This window comes from Stenella coeruleoalba, assembly GCF_951394435.1.
Source record: "Stenella coeruleoalba genome assembly, chromosome: 7".
In the NCBI taxonomy this organism is placed as follows: Eukaryota; Metazoa; Chordata; class Mammalia; order Artiodactyla; family Delphinidae; genus Stenella; species Stenella coeruleoalba.
The window spans coordinates 102,427,089-102,446,689 of NC_137153.1; the positions used below are offsets into that span (position 1 = coordinate 102,427,089).

Sequence of the window (19,601 nt, forward strand, 5' to 3'; positions counted from 1 at the left end):
TGAGGACTGCTTTTAATATGTATTTTCAAATCTTTTTTTTTTTCCCAAGGAAAGTTTTCTTGAATTATAGTTTTAGGTGCCTGTTTTCCCCCATTTTTTTTTTAAATTCTTCAGGGAATATACATATGTATATTCCACACGTTGGAAGTTGTTTGCTATCTTCAATATTGGTCACTTTCCTTTCAAAACTTTTTATCTCTTAAATTTTTTAATTCTTATTTTAAAAACACCCTCCTGTTAACCTTCTATTTCTCTTAAGGCATAATCTGTTGTGTTTATTCATTCTTGTGTTCCTTCTAGTTTAGTCTTCATTTCTGAAATAATTTTTCTGACATCTCTAATTCTTGCCTAAGTCCTGTCACTTACTTCTGAGATTTTAAAATTCTCACTTATGTTCTCATTTCATGTCTTATGTTATTTTCTTAATGGTAATAGGTGGTTTTAGTTTTGATCTCTTCAGTAAGAAACATTCTCACAGAGTAGAGCTCTCACTGTAGGGATACTATTCTGCTCCTTGCTCTTATAACTTTGCATGGAGTTTGACTCTGATACTTTTTTATTGTTCATTTTTATGTGAAATTTGCTTTTCTGAACTTTTAGACAGAGGCATGGCTCAGGGTGGCTTTCCTAACTTCATGGAACTCACTGTTCTGTTGGATACAGAGTTCAAAAAAGCGGGAAGAATGGGCTTCCTCCTGAGACTTCCTGATTCTATTCTAGGGCTACTTTTTTTTTTTTTTTTTTTGGCGGTACACGGGCCTCTCACTGCTGTGGCCTCTCCCGTTGCGGAGCACAGGCTCCGGACACGCAGGCTCAGCAGCCATGGCTCACGGGCCCAGCCGCTCCGCGGCATGTGGGATCCTCCCAGACCGGGGCACGAACCCGTGTCTCCTGCATCGTCAGGCGGACTCTCAACCACTGCGCCACCAGGGAAGCCCTCTAGAGCTACTTTTATCTGCATCTTTTCTTCTTCATTTTTAATATCCCTATCCTCCTTCATTTTAATTCCACTCTCAGCAGGTCCTACTCAGGGTGGGGACCTCTCCTGGAAGGTCACCATAGTGGATGAGTTTCAACACTTCATAGGAGCAAGACTGCTCCTGTTCTAGTCACCATCATCAACCCCTTGTACTTACCCATAACTAAAATGGGCAAAATGCTTTGCAGTTCCAGCTTGGCCTGCCACATTTCCCATGAATACCTGTTGGCCACTTTGGGTTCGCCCATTCTCAGATTCAAATATTCTCCCATTGCTTCCTTGTTTTCTCCCATGCAAATGTTGACACCACGGAAGCCTTGTGTCCATACCTGCTTGTATTGGGGGCGTTCCTAAGGATACCTTTTCAATTGGTTTTATTGTAAATATTATCCAAGGTTTGTCCAGTTGCTCTGTTTTTCTAGAGATCTGAAGAGATTCAAGAACTATGCTGCAGCCACCTCCTTTCCCAAAAAGACTTGTTATATAAATACTCCTTGAACAGAGAGTGTCTCCTGTATTGCAAGTTTTTATTTTATTTGTAAATGCCTACATAAGACAGTAGTTTTAAGTTGAAATGCCTCTATAATTCCCCTTTAAAAGTATAATTAGCTCACAGTTGTTGTTTTCTAATTTTAAAAAGCAAGTTACTTCATTGGGTGGGGACTGAGATTGTTTGTTTTAATCCACATTCATTAATTCAACCACTTTAAACTGAGTTAGAAGTACACTGCTGAGAAGAGTTGTGCCACAGGAAATGTAAAAGCATAGCCTACTAGAAATCTGGCCAGGTTATGGCTTGGAGAACAGGGCCAGCAATCCACAGCAAAGCTGCCAAAAGTGACAGGTAAGACTTAGAGCAGGGGTCAGCAAACATTGTATGTAAAGGGCCAAACAGTAAATATTTTAGACTATGGGCCATACAGTATCTGTTGCAACTGTTCAACTCTAAATATCGTAACAACATTCTCAGTGTTGGCATTGCGCCTAGCATATAAAAGACATTCAATACTTTCTTCTTCATTCAACAAATATTTAATTTAATGTCCCTTACCACCTGTTCTGCTCTGGGCTATTTCTATCAGTCCCTCACTCCTCTTCAGATTCTTACACAAAGACAGCAAAGTGTAGAGGATGGTAGACAAGCTTTGGAGTGAGTCAGATCAGGGTTCAAATTTCAACTCTGTCACTTACTGCTGTATGACCTTAACCATGTGCCTAAACCTCTCTGAGCCTCTAAAATGGTGGTAGTCTCACCTATTTCACAGAATTGTTGTGAGAATTAAATAAGACAATCTAGGTGAAGCACCTGAGACCAAACACATAGGTTTTTTAGAAATATTAGTCCCCCCTTTTCTCCTTTCGTTCAACAAATTTTCATTCAATATGTCTTGTGTTCATCCTGATGAAATGTTCAGGGGATACAGCATTGAGCATCATTCTCTAGTTGGGAAAAATTCACTGTCAGCACATATCTAACCCACCCAAGTGAAAGATGGGAAAAGCAGCTCTTCCTTCTTGCCAAAATATTGGACGGCGCCTACGTAGAGCACCCTGGGCAAAGTTTTGGAGAGTGGTGTCCACGTGGGGCAGAAGAGCTTGCCTGTGACCTTCCTCCATCAGTTTCCAAAAAACAGCATACTGGGACTTCCCTGGTGGTGCAGTGGCTAAGACTCTGTGCTCCCAATGCAGGGGGCCTGGGTTCAATCCCTGGCCAGGGAACTAGATCCCACATGCATGCGGCAACTAAGAGTTCGCATGCCACAACTAAGGAGCCCACGTGCAACAACTAAAACCCGGCACAACCAAATAAATAAATTAAAAAAAAAAAACAAAAAACAGCATACTACCTAGCTGCCAGAATTCAGGATCTCAGAGCTCAGAGCAGCATGCACCTCGCTGGTGGTGAGCTTGGCCAGACTGATCAAGGAGGGATGACCTGGCATGTCACTTTTAGAAGGTTGTTTATCATTCCAACTAACCTGTCAGGGGCCAATCCTAACCTCTTAACTTACCTGTTGGTGCTGTTCCCTGGCCTTTCTTAGGCTGCTTTGGGGCTGTGTAGTGGAAGAATTCATTTCCATGGCCAGCAGCTGCCTGATCCAGTCCGAAAAGAGAGGCCAATCTGGTACTGTTAGTAGAAAATGAAAATGACATTTCATTTGACATATCTCAAACCTGGAATCATTATAAAAGCTGCTCATGCTCCTACCTCGAACAAATACCTCCTTGACTATATATCCCACCACTCAGTAACAGAAGCGGCAACTAAGTCTCTTCGAAATCAAGATTGTATCTCTGATATGAACAGCATCAAATGACCTTGCCCATCCACAGGACTTTGGTCAAGGCATCTCTTCTTTCTGGACCTCAGTTTCTGCATCTGTAAATTAAGGTGATTAGTCCAGGTGCTCCCTATGGTCTCTTCAAACTGTACATTCTTGCCTTTAGCAGGTCATAGTTCCCTATTTTTCACTAGTTTATTACATTGAAGTAAAACTGTATTACAGGGAATTCCCTGGTGGTCCAGTGGTTAGGACTCCACGCTTTCAAAAAATAAAAAAGAAAGAAAGAAAGAAAATCACCACCTTTAAAAAAAAAAACCATATTACAAACTTACTGCATCAAACATAGTCCCATATATGATTTCATCTTTTATCTTTCACAGCAGAACCATTCTTTTATCATCCCTTGTGATGAATCTTATGCTCCAACTATTCCACTGAAACTGCTGTTACTAAAATCACCAACAACCTATTTGTTAATAAACAGTTTATCGGTCCTTATCTTATTTGGCTTTCATGCTGCCTTTTTACACTGTCAACTAACTTGTTCTTCTTTAAACAAACTCTTCTGATTTCTGTGGGGATACCTGCAGGGGTGCGAGGAGGGACCAGCCCAAATAAGACATCAATAAATGTTAATGGGATCCCTCTCTTATTGTCTTTCCATCTCTCTGGCTCCTCATTTAACTCCTTGGACTCTTCTACTATTGCCCAACCTTTAAATATCCATGTCCCCAAGATTTCATACTCACTCTCCCTTGGCAATCTAATTTATTTACCTTGATATCAGTGCTATCCAAATTCTGATAGTGCTCAAATCTGTATTCCTAGCCCATAATTTGTTCCTGGGTGCAGACAACACAGATATCCCACAGGGAACATAAATGCAACATGTCCAAACCAGAACTCATATCTTCCAATGCCCAATGCCCAGAAAACCTGTTCTTACTCTTGTGCTCCCTCTCTTGATGAATGACATTTTGTGCCAGGATCCTCAAGACTGCCCCCAGGCTCAGTGATTTGCTAGAAGGACTCACCGGACTTACCATACAATTATAGCATAATGTATAATATATATATATATATATATATATATACACACATACACACACACACACTCAGGGTTAAGGTCTATTACAAGGAAATGATACACACCAAAATCAGCAAAGGGAAAAGGCACACTGGAGCAAAGTCCAGAGGAAACCAGGAACAAAATTCCGAAAGTCCTCTTCCAGTGGAGTAACACAGGACATGTTACATTCCTCCAGCAATAAGTTGTAACAACATGTGAGAGTGGTCTGCCAGGAATGCTCATTAGACACTCAGTTCCCAAGGTTTTTTATTGTGGGCTAGTCACATAGAAACCTTCTAACGTGTACCAAAATTCTAGACTCCCAGAAGGAAGATAAGGTTCAGTAATAAACCATATCGTCTGTACAAACAGTGTAGGCACAGTGAGCCGCTCTTATCATTTGTGGAAAGCTTTAGCGTGGGGAACTGTTTACCAATCGAGTTTCCAGCTGCCAGCCAACCCTGTAAGCAAGACTCTCTAAGGATAACCATCTCAGGTCTACTATGTTAACCCTTTTCTGCAAACACCCACAACCAAAACTGAAATCTGGGCATCGACCTTGACTTTTCTTTCCCCTGGTGTTCATGACCAATCCTCAAGTCCATTTGATCTTACTTGCTATTTCTCGAACTCGTTCACTTCTCCCCAGCCTCACTGACACTTCCCTACTTCAGACCACCATCACATCTACAGAGCTTGAATTCCTGCAGCCACCTCCTGTCTCATCTCCCTACCCTGGTCGTGTCTGCTTCTTATCCATCCTTCCCACTGCACCCACAGTGACCTTTCTCAAAACCAAATTTGACCAAGTCTCTTTCCTCCTTAAAACTCTCAATGACACCTCAATATTACCAAGATAAAAGTCCAAACTCCATAAGACAGTTTTACAAGCCCCTTCAAGACCGCACCTCTCCTTACCTCCCCAGCTTCCTATCTGACCATTTCTCATCTCCAACTGCATGCTACAGTCACACTGTGGAACTTCTAATTTCTCATATAAGGCAAGATCTTTCTAATCTCCAGCTTCTGGATATGCTGTTCTCTCTGCCTGAAACATTCTTCCCCTGGAAGCTGACCCTTAATCTCAAAGTCTAGGTTAGGTGATCTTCCTTGGGGCTCCCACAGAACTCTATACTTCATTCATTCAGGAAATATGCATCAGGGCTTCCCTGGTGGCGCAGTGGTTGAGAGTCCGCCTGCCGATGCAGGGGACACGGGTTTGTGCCCCGGTCTGGGAAGATCCCACGTGCCGCGGAGCGGCTAGGCCCGTGAGCCATGGCCGCTGAGCCTGCGCGTCCGGAGCCTGTACTCCGCAACGGGAGAGGCCACAACAGTGAGAGGCCCGCGTACCGCAAAAAAAAAAAAAAAAAAAAAAAAAAAGAAATATGCATCAGACACTGTGTTAAGTGCTGGGTATACATTGGTGAGCAAAACTCAGTTCTGTTTTCAAGTAGCTTATATACTCTAACAAGGGAATTAGGTATATACTATATAATTGCAAACTATAACATGAGATATATAACAAGCAGCTGTTATATGGAGTTACACTCCATAGAGATTTTTAATAAAACTTATTCAGTCTTTATCATCTAACATGGTAATTGGTTACTATTAAATACTGAAACATCCCAACAACTTTTTTTGGTCTTTTTTCCCTGATAATTTTAATGTATAATACATACTAGCATTTTGCAAAATAAATTTAATATGATTTGAAACTACTACCTTGTTTTCTCAAGGTAGTGTTGAGTTTCCTGTAAATGGGGCCAACAATGTCTACTTTAAAGGACTAAGAGGTTTAAATGATATTGCAATTATAGAGAGCAGTGCTGGCCTACATTAAGACATAAACAAATGCTAATGAAATTTAGAAAAGACCAAGAGTTCTCTTTTTACTCAGGGCAATCTGAGCAGATTCCCTAAAAGAATAAGATTCTAGGAAGTTGAACAATGCCTTTAACCTCCTGAAAAATTTGCAAAGCTTAGAACCTAGTTAAGATTAACAGATTATGCACAAATCATTGATAAGAAAGAATGTCCTTGGTAGCTTCAGTAAACTATGGGTATTGGATTTGCTTTTTTAATTTTGCAGGTGCGTTTTATTTTTTTTAACGTAAAGACAAAAGTGCTGTAGGTAAACTAAGTTTCCACAGATGCCCTAAAGGCCAGCCAATTGATGATTGCAAAATCAATCCAAAAGCCAGGTCAACCTAATTATCTTTCATATTAATTCTATTTTCTATTATTTTTTTAAAATGAACTCTACACAGACTTAGGGGCATAGGTTTTTTGTAAATTATTACACTTTCCACTTCTGAAATGTTTTCAAATGTACACATCTCCCTAACTATGTTAGCAAGAATGAGCTTGCTAACTCTGGACTTTAGTCTCTAAGTTTATAATTCATAGGAAAAGTCATTCCAGCATTAATCACATTTAAAAAATAAATGTTGGGCTTTCCTTGTGGCTCAGTGGTTGGGAGTCTGCCTGCCAATGCAGGGGACACGGGTTTGATCCCTGGTCCAGGAAGATCCCACATGCCGCGAAGCAACTGAGCCCGTGTGCCACAACTACTGAGTCTGCGCTCTAGAGGCCGCAAGCCACAACTACTGAAGCCCGCGTGCCGTAGAGCCTGCACCCTGCAACTACTGAGCCCATGCGCCACAACTACTGAAGACCTCACACTCTAGGGCCTGCGTGGCGCAACTACTGAGCCTGCAACTACTGAAGCACACACGCCTAAAGCCTGTGTTCTGTAACAAGAGAAGGCACCACAATGAGAAGCCCGTGCACTGCAACAAAGACTAGTCCCCGCTCGCTGCAATTAGAGAAAGGCTGTGCGCAGCAACGATGACCCAACATAGCCAAAAAATAAAAAAGATTTGTTTAATTTAAAAAATTTAAAAAATGTTAGCCTGTGCATTTAGTTATCAAAGTCTTATCTAACCTTAATTTTATACTCCTTTTCTTTTCTCATTAAAAACAGTAATACAGGACTTCCCTGGTGGTGCAGTGGTTAAGAATCCGTCTGCCAATGCAGTGGACACGGGTTCGAGCCCTGGTCCGGGAAGATCCCACATGCTGCACAGCAACTAAGCCCGTGCACCACAACTACTGAACCTGTGCTCTAGAGCCCGTGAGCCACAACTATGGATCCCGCATGCCACAACTACCGAAACCCGTGAGCCTAGAGCCCATGCTCTGCAACAAGAGAAGCCACCACAATGAGAAGCCCGTGCACCGCAACAAAGAGTAGCCCCTGCTCACCACAAATAGAGAAAGCCCACGCGCAGCAACGCAGACCCACGCAGCCAAAAATAAAAAACAAAACAACAAAACAGTAATACATGCATTTATGATTTATCAATGTATTTTAATAAACGGGGACTCTTTCGGTTGTTCAAGTACTTCTTTTCCAAACTGTGGTATCAAACATTTACTTCTATACTAATAATAAGGCATACAGGCAGTCTGGTGGAAATCTGCTTGCCTGATTTCAAATCTAGGTTCTTTTACTTTTTAGCCGTTTGACCTTGAGCAACTTTCCTCTCTCTGCCTTAATTTCCCCTTTGCAAAATGAGTATAATATTAGTAAAAACTGCCTCAGAGAGTAGTAGAAAGAAATTAATACAATACTGTATATATAGTACTTAGTACAGTACCTTGCACAGGGTAAGTACACAATATATTTTATACACGTGTCCACATCCTATTACCTTAAAATGTCGATTCAACTCAGATACCCCTAGAAGGAAGAAACCATGCTTGGCCAGTGCACAAACTGACAAACTGACCTAAGCTGATATTAGCATAAATACAAACTACAGGATTGGGAAAAGTCTCAAAGATCACCTAGAGCAACCCCATTATTTAATAGACTGGGGAATGGAGAGTCAAGGATGGTAAGTGACTTGTCCATAAAGTCACACTCCTAACTGGGGACAGAATCAACATCAGAATCTAGGCTTTTCAGTATCTTTTAAATACCGAAAATGCTTTCTGATGATCAGTTCCAGATTTCTTTTTTCTACCTCTACACTGGTGATTTATCATCATTATGCTAATCAGATTTGCCTACATATAACTTTTTTTTTTTTTTTTTGCAGCGCCGCGTGGCATGTGGGATCTTGGTTCCCCAACCAGGGATCGAACCCACGCCCCCGGCGTTGGAAGCACGGAGTCTTAACCACTGGACCACCAGGGAAGTCCCTGCCTAGATATAACTTTTATATAATCTACAACACCGGTATATACATTACTGGCCCCTTAAGAATGCTTTTTGATTATCATTATTGGATTGTTTTATTCTACTACTAAACTGGAAGTTTCTTAGGGGCAGGAACTGTTCCTTATTCCTATCTGTATTAGCTGAAGCCACGTACCATACACTTAGTAGGCATTCACATATTTCTTCATTTCAAAGAAAAGATTGAGATTTCATCTCAACGGAAAGAAAGGGCTAAGACCAAAAAAAAAAAAAAAAACCCACAAACCTTCTGATTACCACTTTACTATTGCTAGGTTAACCATGGACCAAGAGGCCTGGAAATTTGGAACACAGATTATCAATCGTCTAGACAGCCATCCTAGGCACTAATACTCTCACTTCTGTTAGGCTTGACTATCTTAAGTGGAATCAAGTAAGTCACACATTTAAGTCAAGATACTTAAAAAATAATAATCAAGTAATATTTACAGTAAATTACAGTTGTACAAGAGGAACTGAAAAGCAGCCGCAGTACTCACTGTCATATGTTTTACTTCCTTAGAGAAAACTGACAAAGGAATAGCTGAATCAGGGAATGTTGGTGAAACTTTCTGTATTCTCAAACTTGATTTAGTTTTTCTGGTTATTACGGGGAACAAAAATAAGTCACCTGTATAACTTCGTTTACTAAGCCTTTTATCATTCAATTAGCTGTTGTCTGTGTTTAGGAGTACAGTCTCCTGCCTAGAATTAGTTTCTCAGGTCCTTAAGGAGCCTGCCCAGGAAATCAGCATAGCTGAGCCACCAAGAACTTATCTCAGGCCAGGAACGTGGAGAAGAGCACATGACTGACGTTATCTACCCAGGAATTTTCAGTCCGCAGTGTACTGCTTGTTGCATCAAAGCTGGAAGCCCTAAACTCTACTCAATATTCTTTAATAACCTATATGGAAAAAGAATCTGAAAAAGAATGGATATATATATATGTATAACTGAAATACTTTGCTGTACACCTGAAACTAACACAACATTGTAAATCAACTATACTCCAGTATAAAATAAAAATTAAATTAAAAATAAAGTTGGGAGCTGTAACATTCATTTACAGACTTCCCTCAAAGACTTTCACTTAGTGAAGAATGTGAATTTAAAGTATATATTGTGGGCTTCCCTGATGGCGCAGTGGTTAAGAATCCGCCTCCCAACGCAAGGGACACGGGTTCGAGCCCTGATCCGGGAAGATCTTACATGCCACGGAGCAACTAAGCCTGTGTGCCACAACTACTGAGCCTGTGCTCTAGAGCCCGCAAGCCACAACTACTGAGCAAGGCCACGCTCCGCAACAAGAGGAGCCCCGCTCGCGCAACTACAGAAAGCCCGCGCACAGCAACGAAGACCCAACACAGCCAAAAATAAGTAAATAAATAAATTTATTAAAAATAAATAAAGTATATCTTGTAAACTTTCAAAAGTCACAGCCATTTACAAAACAAGTTTGTCTGAAAAAACATTAATTCAAATGGCTTACTACATAGTCAACAGCAACAGGCTGGATGTGTGGAAACAGTGAATGTTTTGGGTGGAGTAGGGAAAAAAGGAACCAAAGCACTGCTTAACTCTAAAATAATTGAGCAACTGAAAGAACTCAAGGGGGAACTAAGTGGATGTAGGACATCCAGAGCGAGGGTAGGGGTGGAACAGGGCAGTGAGAGTGAAAAGAGGACTCAGGATGGCTAATGTAGAGCTGATCACAGTGTAAGTCAAAAGATCCTATTTAAGACCAAAAGAGAGCCAGTGTCATTTTAGGTCAATCATGTACTGGACTCTCCATCAGGACTAGGAGCAACCTGAGACCAGAGAGAACAGCTTAATCATTTTTGTAACCTCTAAATATTTCGTAGAATGAGGAGTATATATTGGTGTATTCATCATTCTTCGGTACATTTTTTTTTTTTTTTTTTTTTTGCGGTACGCGGGCCTCTCACTGTTGTGGCCTCTCCCGTTGCGGAGCACAGGCTCCGGACGCGCAGGCTCAGCGGCCATGGCTCACGGGCCCAGCCGCTCCGCGGCACGTGGGATCTTCCCGGACCGAGGCACGAACCCGTGTCCCCTGCATCGGCCGGCGGACTCTCAACCACTGCGCCACCAGGGAAGCCCTTCGGTACATTCTTAAATTGGTTAAACAGATGTTCAAAGAAAGACTCTGCAAGGATCAGAACTTGGCAGCTCACAAGTTTGAAGGGAGTCAAGCTGTCTACCGACACAACATTGATTAGTGGAAGAGAGAAAACCCTGCCTCTTGAAGACCTGTACCCCAGGCTAGTTTATATAGTGACTGGGGACAGGGGACAGCAACTGCAGTTTCTTACATTGGCTTTAGGCTTTACAGTGCAATTTCACAGTCATTATTCACTCAGTAGGCACCTCCTGAGCACTCACTATGTGCCAGGAACGGTGAACCGTGCCGAGCGCAGAACAGTGTGAACAACGTAAACAGTTCTCGTCCTGTCAGGGCTCAAAATCTAGTAGGTTCTGTGTACAAAGATAAAGGTAAGTACACCTAGTTGTGGGAATAAGTAAGAGAAAGCAATTTATTCTCCCTGGGGCCGTGGGAGAAAGGAAAGCACCAAAAAGTGACATCCGAGCTAGGCCTTGAAGGATGCTGAAGCTGACCCACCAGCGCCAATTCTGAAGTGTCACCGCCTTGTCCACGGAAAAGAGAAAGTCTCCTATAGGCACCAGCTGACTCATAAAAACTCTGAGACAGGTATTTTCATCAATAATCACCCCCATTTCACAGAAGGAGAAACTGTGACCCAGAAAGCAAAAGTCGAACCCCAGGGTCCTACTGCGCGTCAGGGGAGATGCCAGGTCCAGAATCCAGGTGGACAGACGCAGCACAACTTCGAGCTCTGCCTGGATTCTGAGACCTGTGGAGCACCGGAATGTGGCAAGGGTCTGGACCCGGAAGTTGGGAAGAGGTCTAAGAAAGCGGTCCCTCCAACCGTAAGGCCAGGCTCTCTCAGCCACGCCCTCTGCTCCACGCATGTGTCACTCACCCGCCGCTAGGCGAGAGGAAGTCGGTGTCTTCTTCGTCGCCCGCACCGAACATCCCGCAGCCTTTCGCCCCGCTTCAGGGAAGAAGTCGGAGGGTTTCCAGAGCCTTTCACCGCCGACGTCGTAAAACGCCGCCGCGCCGTGCTGTTTTCCGGCAGGACGAACTCTCGCACTGTGACTCGGCCAGGAGGAGTCTAGGTTCTGGAGAAGGTGGAGCAAAGGCAAATGAGAGGACCTGGAGGGGGAGGCACGCCGCGTGACGAAAGGCTTCTCCGGCCCTTAGAGGCGGTGAGACGCATAGGCGCTCCGAAACCCTGCGCGGCGATTGGCCAGAGAGGCAGGGGGCGGGGTAGGGGCGGGAATCGGCGCTTCGGTGGCGGTCTTGGACACGTCGAGAGGGTCACAAGTGGAGGGGGCTCCTGAAGAGTCCTGGGAGTGTGACAGAATAAGGTTCTGAGAGGGAGGCGCCGGTGGCTGGACTCGATCTGGGAAGGTAAGGCCTCTCCCGCCCCTCTCGCAACCCTGGCACGAGCACAGTTCTTTCCCCTCCGAGACGAGGACCTCCACGCCATTCTTCTCAGCTCGGCGAAAGGAAAAAGGGCCCGGAACTGGAGGTCTGGAGACCCGAGCTTTCGGCCCGGCCCCCGTAGTGACATAACCGGAGTAACCTTGGGGCAAGGTATTCCGTGCCTCAGTTTCCCCGTCTGTAAAACCAGCCTGATCCCTCTGCCGCTTGTCCCCTGTGGCCGCCCTCGCTATTTATTCAACGGGCTGTTTGTCCAGTGCTTCCGTGTGCCGACTGGTCAAGAAGCTTTAAGACCTCAGAGGTCATCGAATTCAATCCCAGTCTCCTCCTAATCCCAGACTTTACAGGTAGGGAAAGAGAGGAACTAAGCACTTGGATGACTAGTCCGAGGTCACACAGAGTAAAGGGCAGACTGGGGCTGGATCCCTAGTCTCTTGATTCGGGAATTAGCGGGCTGCCGGGTCAACAAGAACCTTACCAGTCCTTAAGTACTGTATTCTCTCACAGAGTGGTTATTGCTCCACTGTGGCATACATCTGGAGAGAAGTCCCCTCCCTAGAGTCCACCTATGCAGGTGATGAGCAGGAGAGCTGGAATGTTCTGGGGGTGGGTGATGGAAAAGAGGAAACTTCAGAAGCTGAAAACCCCCAGCACCAACCTTGGCCTGGGTTTTGCTTAGTCTTCTTGCCACAGACCTAAGACAACATCAATTGCTGTCGACTTCTCTGCCTCCGGTTTCCACCCTTTCTGAATCTCATATAAGAATTTCTTTGGTTAACGTAGGGTCATTCTTGGAACAATCTCGGGGTAGGCCTGGCTTAGCGGAAGTGTGGATAAGCAGATCATGTCCCACTGTAGCTTCTGTTTCCATAGATCTCAGGAGAGCTTTCACTCTGGGCTTCTCCTCACAATCAGATTAGTACAACAGGTGTCCCTTACCTGAATGTTTTAATCTGTTGGCATGAAATCAAAGTGAAGTGGTTGGTAGCTCCTTCCCAGAGATTTTATACCTCTTGGCACTTGCCTTGTTCTGCTTCTTATTATAGTTTGTGTGCTTCTACTAAATTGTAAGCTCCTCAAGGACGATAACAGTTTTATTCATCTTGGTGTCTCCTGTGTCACAGAGCACTATGCCTTCTTGCCCGTAATGGGTCCTCATTAATTCTTTGTTAGACCAAGTAGTGGAATTCATCCTTGTTTCCTTATTCCTTAATTTATTCTCTTAGGATATTTTTTTCCGTGTGACCCAGAGAGCCCAGCAATGGCTCTTGCCTTTTATAGGTAGCTTCCAGAAAGATAAAAATGCTGTACTAGCTGTGAACTGTCTGGGTTGCTTAGTCTCTTGTGTCAATTGAAGATGATTTTCCTATTGTTTAAAGCTCTAGGGGAGGGGAAAGAGAAATAGGATAGCTAAAAATATTATATGTAGGTCTAATTTTTGTTAGTAAAGTATTCCTCTGTTAAACTGAAGGATAGGGCTGTTGTCTGCTTCCTGTGTTTATTTTACAGATTAAGATGGTTAAAGCAGTGAAGGCTGACAATGTTAAAGCAATGATGCAACTGGAATCCAAGCACTGGAACTGGAACCCTTTGTGGTAGCTCTCTGTTAAATGTGAGCTTGGCTACTCTCAGGAAAAAAAAAAAAAAAGAATAAGCTGCATAAGTAACAGCTCTTTCTTACCCCTCTCCCCAGTACTGGTCATTGTCATTCCAGCACCACAACATCTGAATAGTGCTTTTTAAAAATGCTGAAGGGGGGAAAAGAATGCTACATGGGATCATTGAGCCCTTATTTTGCGTTCTTGAGTTGGGAGTGTTTTTATCCAGGGTGTTTAAGTCACCTTTCTAGATAGGCTGGAATCCTAAAATCTGGATCAGCCTTTTTGGTGATGGAAACACCACAAATATGGGTGCCCAGATTGCCACTGTGGGACACAGCTGCTGGTTCTGATTGGCAGTATGAGGAAGGGGAAGATAGTGCTGAGGCTTCCTCAGTCTTCCAGGCTTTGAACTGCAGGATTGAGTGTACCTAAAAAGCCACTGTCTTCCTGAAGTAGAATATTGGACTAGGAATCAGGAAACCTGAATGCCTGTCCCAGCCCTTCTAACTCACTCAGAGCTTGGGCCAGGCTCCCTAGACACTCCCAGATATCTATCAAATAGTACTGCTGGGAGGTAAATAGGCACAACCCTGTCTCAAGTTTGAATAAAGCATTTTTGTTTTTTTGTTTTGCTTAAGTAAACAGCTTTTAGATGTGTTTATAAAATGTATTGACCCCCTGAAGAGTAACCAGAAAGCATCAATTTTAACAGTTCCTTTAGAATTATCAGCAATTTTGCTACACATTAGATGACAATTTTTATATACAGGTACACCTATATTAATCTGTTCTGGTGGATGCGTTTTAAAATTAATAGTTTAAAATTATAACCAAGTTAGATCTTAGGTGTGGTGTTAGCGATATGAATTGAACGTAGGTTTGGGGGGGTATAGTGTTCTTTCTGTTCAGTCACTGAAACAGAAGAATGTCAGAACACAATTCAAGAAACATCACCTGAAACCTGCTATGTATACACGCTGTGCTGGGTGTTGCCTGGGATGAGAAAATGAGTAAGTCATTGTTCCTGTCCTCAAAGTGCTTATACTTGAATAATGACGATAATTGAAGTATGCAAATAGCCATAATAGAAGATATAGCAAAGTAAGTCTCATAAGTAGAAATGAATGATTGTAGGATAGCAAAGGAAGAAGAGATCAAATCTACATAGTTTGGAGGAAGGTGTGGGTTAGAAAATGGGCTTTGAAGGTGAGTGGGATTCCAAGTGGAAGTAAGGAAGTAAGACTTTCCAGGTTGAAGGGAAAAGTTAACTGAAAAAAAGTAAGTCAAAGCAGGGAATCATACAGATATTAGTTACCTGTAGATCTTAAACATTTTATTTTAACTTAAAACTTAAAACATCTTTTTGCCATTCTTTTGACATAAGCCTTTTCTTGGAGTGTGGGTCTCAGGGATCTCCAAACTACAGTGTGAGGGCTAAATCTTGTCCTAGCCTGCTGCCTGTTTCTGTAAATAAAGTTTTATTGGAACACAGCCTTGCTCACTTGTTTATGTATTATCTGTGGCTACTTTCACATACAAGGTCGAGTGGAGCATAGTTATGTGTATCTTTATCTAGTCTTTCCTAAGCTTTCAACTTGTATAGCATAGTAGTTAAAGCTCTGGAGCCAAATTGTTTTGCCAATTTTGAGTTGTATAGGCTTTGGGCATGTTGTTCAGTCTCCTCCTTTGTGAAATAGGGACAATAATAGTATCTAGTTCCCAAGGTTCTTATGAAGATTATATGAGTTAATTCACATAAAACACTTAGAACAGTGCCTGGCAGGTAGTAAGTACTCAGTTAATATTAGCTGCTGATGTTGTTTTCCTCTTCTCATTTATACTTCATTGCTTTATGTAATACTTTATTAAGTTATATATTTAGAATAATAAACACAATTGGCATAAATTGTTTTCTGAATAAACACAACTGATACCCTCAATAAGCACATAATTTCACTGAGAGGGAGAGCAGAAGTGTTGCTCCCATGATACTGGAGAATAGCCTAGCTAATGTGTGATCAGTTAAACTGGTTAAGAGAGTTCTGTGCAATAGTTTGCTAATAGTTTACTGTTATCTTAAACAGTATACATAGGGAAATAGTGGATTAAAGTTGAAAAGGAGACCAGGGCCATATTTGTCAAATACCTTGAAGGCCAAGCTAACAAGTTTGTACTTAGCCCAGTAGGAAATAGAATTTTTTATTTTAAGTGACCTCAGTCCAGTTTTCCTTTTGATTATAATCTCAATTTTGAATTGAGAAAAATAAATGTTCTAGACTGAATGTGAATAAAATTAAATGACTTCTCTAAAGGTAACAATTTATACCATACTCTTAAGAGTCTCTGATTCTTAAGTCCGTTCCTCTCCTTGTTCCAGTTTGCCTCTGCTGTTGATTCTTCTTTTTGCCTTCCTCACCAGACATGCTGCAAAAGACAAAAAAGATGACATAGTTATCACTGAAAAAAGTAAGTGTTTACAGAGACAGAATGACTTCAACTAGTGGAAGATGTCAGATAAGTCAATAACCAGGCAGCACCCAGATAACTCTGCCATTTAAAGTTGGCAAGCCAGGCATGGTTGGGGAAAAGGGAGGGAAGAGAGAGGGCATGTTGCTGATTGATGCCTGCACTCCCACATGCAGCTTTTAGCATAAAAAAGCTATTAAAAAAATCAAAACTTTTCTATAGTTTGTGACTAAGTATGAGAAGTCAGCAAGGGTCTGATACTTAATCCATTAAAGTGAGCAGTTTATGCCAAAAGAAATCTTAGAGTAGGCACTGGGAAGGAAATGCTTTTGAAGTTCCATTGCTTTGAGTAATATCATTTCATGATTTAGGTAACATCCCCAAGCAGGGGGGGGGGGCCATCCTTAGGAATACAAAGCCCTGCAGAGAAGGAAAGGGTTGAGAAGGGTCCACCCTACCTCTTTTCCTTTGCACAAAGGCCCTAGGCTTTTGTATACAACCTGCTTTTGTAGGCTGAGGACATTGTGCAATACAGCATAATGACATAGAAACCTGCATTACAAAAGTAAATAAGAGAAATGATTTGGGGGGAACACATAAAGAGCAAAACTTTAGCAACCAGTAAAACGTTAGCGGGACCTTTTTTAGCCAGTTTGAGTCTTTCCCTAAATAGGTAGTAGAGTTATTATAGAACTATACAGAGTGTTTGTATAATTTTGAAGCAATTTGGAGCATCTAGAATGTATCCGTTCAGTTTATGAAATGAAAGAAGAGGAATGCTACTAACTGTACCCGCAGGCACCCATTCCTGTCTCCTACCTTTCCTAATGGCTTTTTATCAGTTCCCACACAACCCTGTGCATAACCTATATCTTAGTTCATCTCATACTGTATTTTAATTATTTGTATGTATCCCTTCTCCATCAGACTGCGCTTCTTGAGGATAGGGTTTCATCATAGTACCTTCACTCAGTAGGTACACAATAAATTTGAATGAATGAACGAACAAATGAATGAATGAATGAATGAAGAGACCTAGTTCCTCGGGTCACACAGATAATAAACCCCTAGAGCCAGATATAGAATCCAGGTCTCCTGATTCCTAGCCCAGTACTTTTCTACCATGCCATGCAGTCTCTATCTGAGGTTTTGAACAACTTTTCTCTCAGAGGGAGGGAGGAGTAAAAAAGGAAAAGGTAAAATGTTTTCTAGTTTCTGCCTCACACCAAATTAATTCCCAGCATTCTCCACAGGCAAACCAACAACACTGTGATATAGACGATTGAAATCCCGTATAATATAACTAAATGGAAGGTTTAGCAAGGGGGACCTTTGTCTGCCTTTGATTATAACAAAGAGGCATTTAAAACAATGCTTTGCCAACCTATACATATCTAACTAGCTAGTGTTCTTTAAATCAGGCTATAAGAGTCTGTGTGTTTTAAGTGACATGAAAGTGAGCCCTATGTGTGACTTGGACATCTAATTTCAGAGATTAATTTTGTCCTCTAATGAGAAAGCAAGCTACCATTAATAATATCTCATATTTACTGTACCTTAGAATTAGGAAGTATTTTGACATATTTTATTTGATCCTCACAACCTGTGAGATTGGCAGGGTGGATATTTTTATATCCATTTTGTAATAAATGAACTAGTACATGTTGAGTTCAGGTGATTTGCTTAATGTCACATAGCTAATATATGGCAAACTTATGTCTATAGTTCAGAGTCTCTGATGCCTAGTCCAGGGCTATCTCTACTCTTATCACGCTTTTTATAAAACGCTCGGATCTTTACATAAATCATACTTAAGCATTCATGGTTAGCATGGTGGAAATGTGTCAAGACTACAAAAGGATCCAGTAAGAGGGGTATGAAAGGGTGCATCTCGGGATTGCTTTATTCCAGGATGTGGCTTAGCCAACAACAAAAGGTATCAGAGAAGTAGAGTATAGTAACTGGGAGATCCACTCCCCATTGGACTTAGGCCCTTCTATCATTGCATAACTAAAAGACCTTTTCAGTTTGTTTGTTTGACATATCAAATTTGAGTTGTCCTATTCGGACCAGGCAAATAAAAGCTTTTCCAAAGGCCTTTGTGAAGAATGTAGTTGTACACTTGATCTTCTTTGTACAGAAAGGTGAGAGTGGCCAAGAGAAACAGGAGCTTCTATATTATTTGCCACTAAAACAGGATACATAAAGCTCAGAAACCCCTCCTACTTAGCTGCTTCCCAACAAACTATCTGGAGAAATGGGAGGGTTGGGGGAAGTAGCTAGCCTAGTGTTACAGAAGCAACGTACAAGAAGCAGATGTTACAGGTTCAGTTGACTAAAGAGTATATTAGCATCATTATTCAATGACCTAGGCCTCAGTTTCCCCATCTGTAAAATAAAGGAGTTGGACTTGATAATTTAATTTTTTAGTAGGAAATATATTCACATGGTTCACAATTCAAAAGGTACACAGGATGTATAATGAAAAATGTTGCGTCAAATCCAACCTACATCTGACCAGTTGCCTTCCTAGGGATCACAGTGTTACTACCTTCTTATTCCCCCATGCCCAGAGGTAGTATAGGTGTTTACAAATAATATGTATATACTTTTTTCCCTTTCAAAACTTTTTACAAAGGAGAGCATATAGTGCCCCTTCTTTTTTCATCTCATAAGGTACCTTGGAGGTCATTATCAGTATACAAAGAGCTTCCTCATTCTTGTTTATGGCTGCAAAGTAGTCCACGGCACATCTTATAATGTATGTATTTTCATTGCAAGATGGCGCTTTGAGCATATCTCGTTTCCTTCTCAAAATCCTAATGAAATGACTTTAAAAATATAAAAATAAGAAAAAGTATGATATTGTGATTTATAATGAATATATTTTTGGTCTTCATCCCATTTCTGGCTCAGAGCTAACACCCTTGGAATTTCCTAAGTGACTAGAGCTATAAAGATGTCTTTCATTGATAAGGTAACTTCTCTGAGGATGGGGGCTAGTTGCCTGTGAAGCCAACCAAAGTGACTAGAGGGTTGGAACTTTCAGCCCCTGACTTCCTGGGAGAAGGGAGGGGCTGAAGATTGAGTTTAATCAACAGTGGCCAAATTGAATCAATCATGCCCATGTAATGAAGCCTCCATAAAAACCCAAAAGGACAGGGTTCCGAGAGCTTTGGGTTTGGGGAACGAGAATGCTTCCAAGTGCCACCATGCTGGCCCCAACCTACAAGGACAGAAGCTCCTTTGTTCAGGACTTCACTATATATATCTCTTCATCTGGCTGTTGATTTATCTCCTTTAATATACTTTGTAATAAATCAGTAATCTAGTGGGTAAATGGATTTCCTTAGTTCTGTGAGCCACTCTAGCAAATTTGTAGAACTCAAGGAGCGGGGATTGTGGGAGCCT

General features: G+C 41.9%; 2 protein-coding genes across 7 annotated transcripts in view; one reads left to right on the forward strand and one right to left on the reverse strand.

Moving 5' to 3' along the window:
• FKBP15 (FKBP prolyl isomerase family member 15) overlaps window positions 1–11,789 on the reverse strand; it is a 55,117-nt gene extending 43,328 nt beyond the window's left edge. For all 6 annotated transcript variants that reach the window (XR_013829062.1, XM_079926305.1, XM_079926304.1 and 3 more), the window contains exons 1-2: window positions 11,600–11,789; window positions 2,992–3,107 (exon numbers count right to left, since the gene is read on the reverse strand). Coding sequence is in view for 5 of the 6 variants with exons in the window: in XM_079926305.1 (XP_079782431.1) it covers window positions 2,992–3,107; window positions 11,600–11,652 (169 nt within the window). In the remaining variant the exon portion in view is untranslated. The remainder of the gene's footprint in view (window positions 1–2,991; window positions 3,108–11,599) is intronic.
• Window positions 11,790–11,960: 171 nt separating this feature from the next.
• The window catches only part of SLC31A1 (solute carrier family 31 member 1), a 29,284-nt gene continuing 21,643 nt past the window's right edge, over window positions 11,961–19,601 (forward strand). The window contains exon 1 of the mRNA XM_079927687.1: window positions 11,961–12,090. The gene's annotated coding sequence lies outside the window, so the exon portion shown is untranslated. The remainder of the gene's footprint in view (window positions 12,091–19,601) is intronic.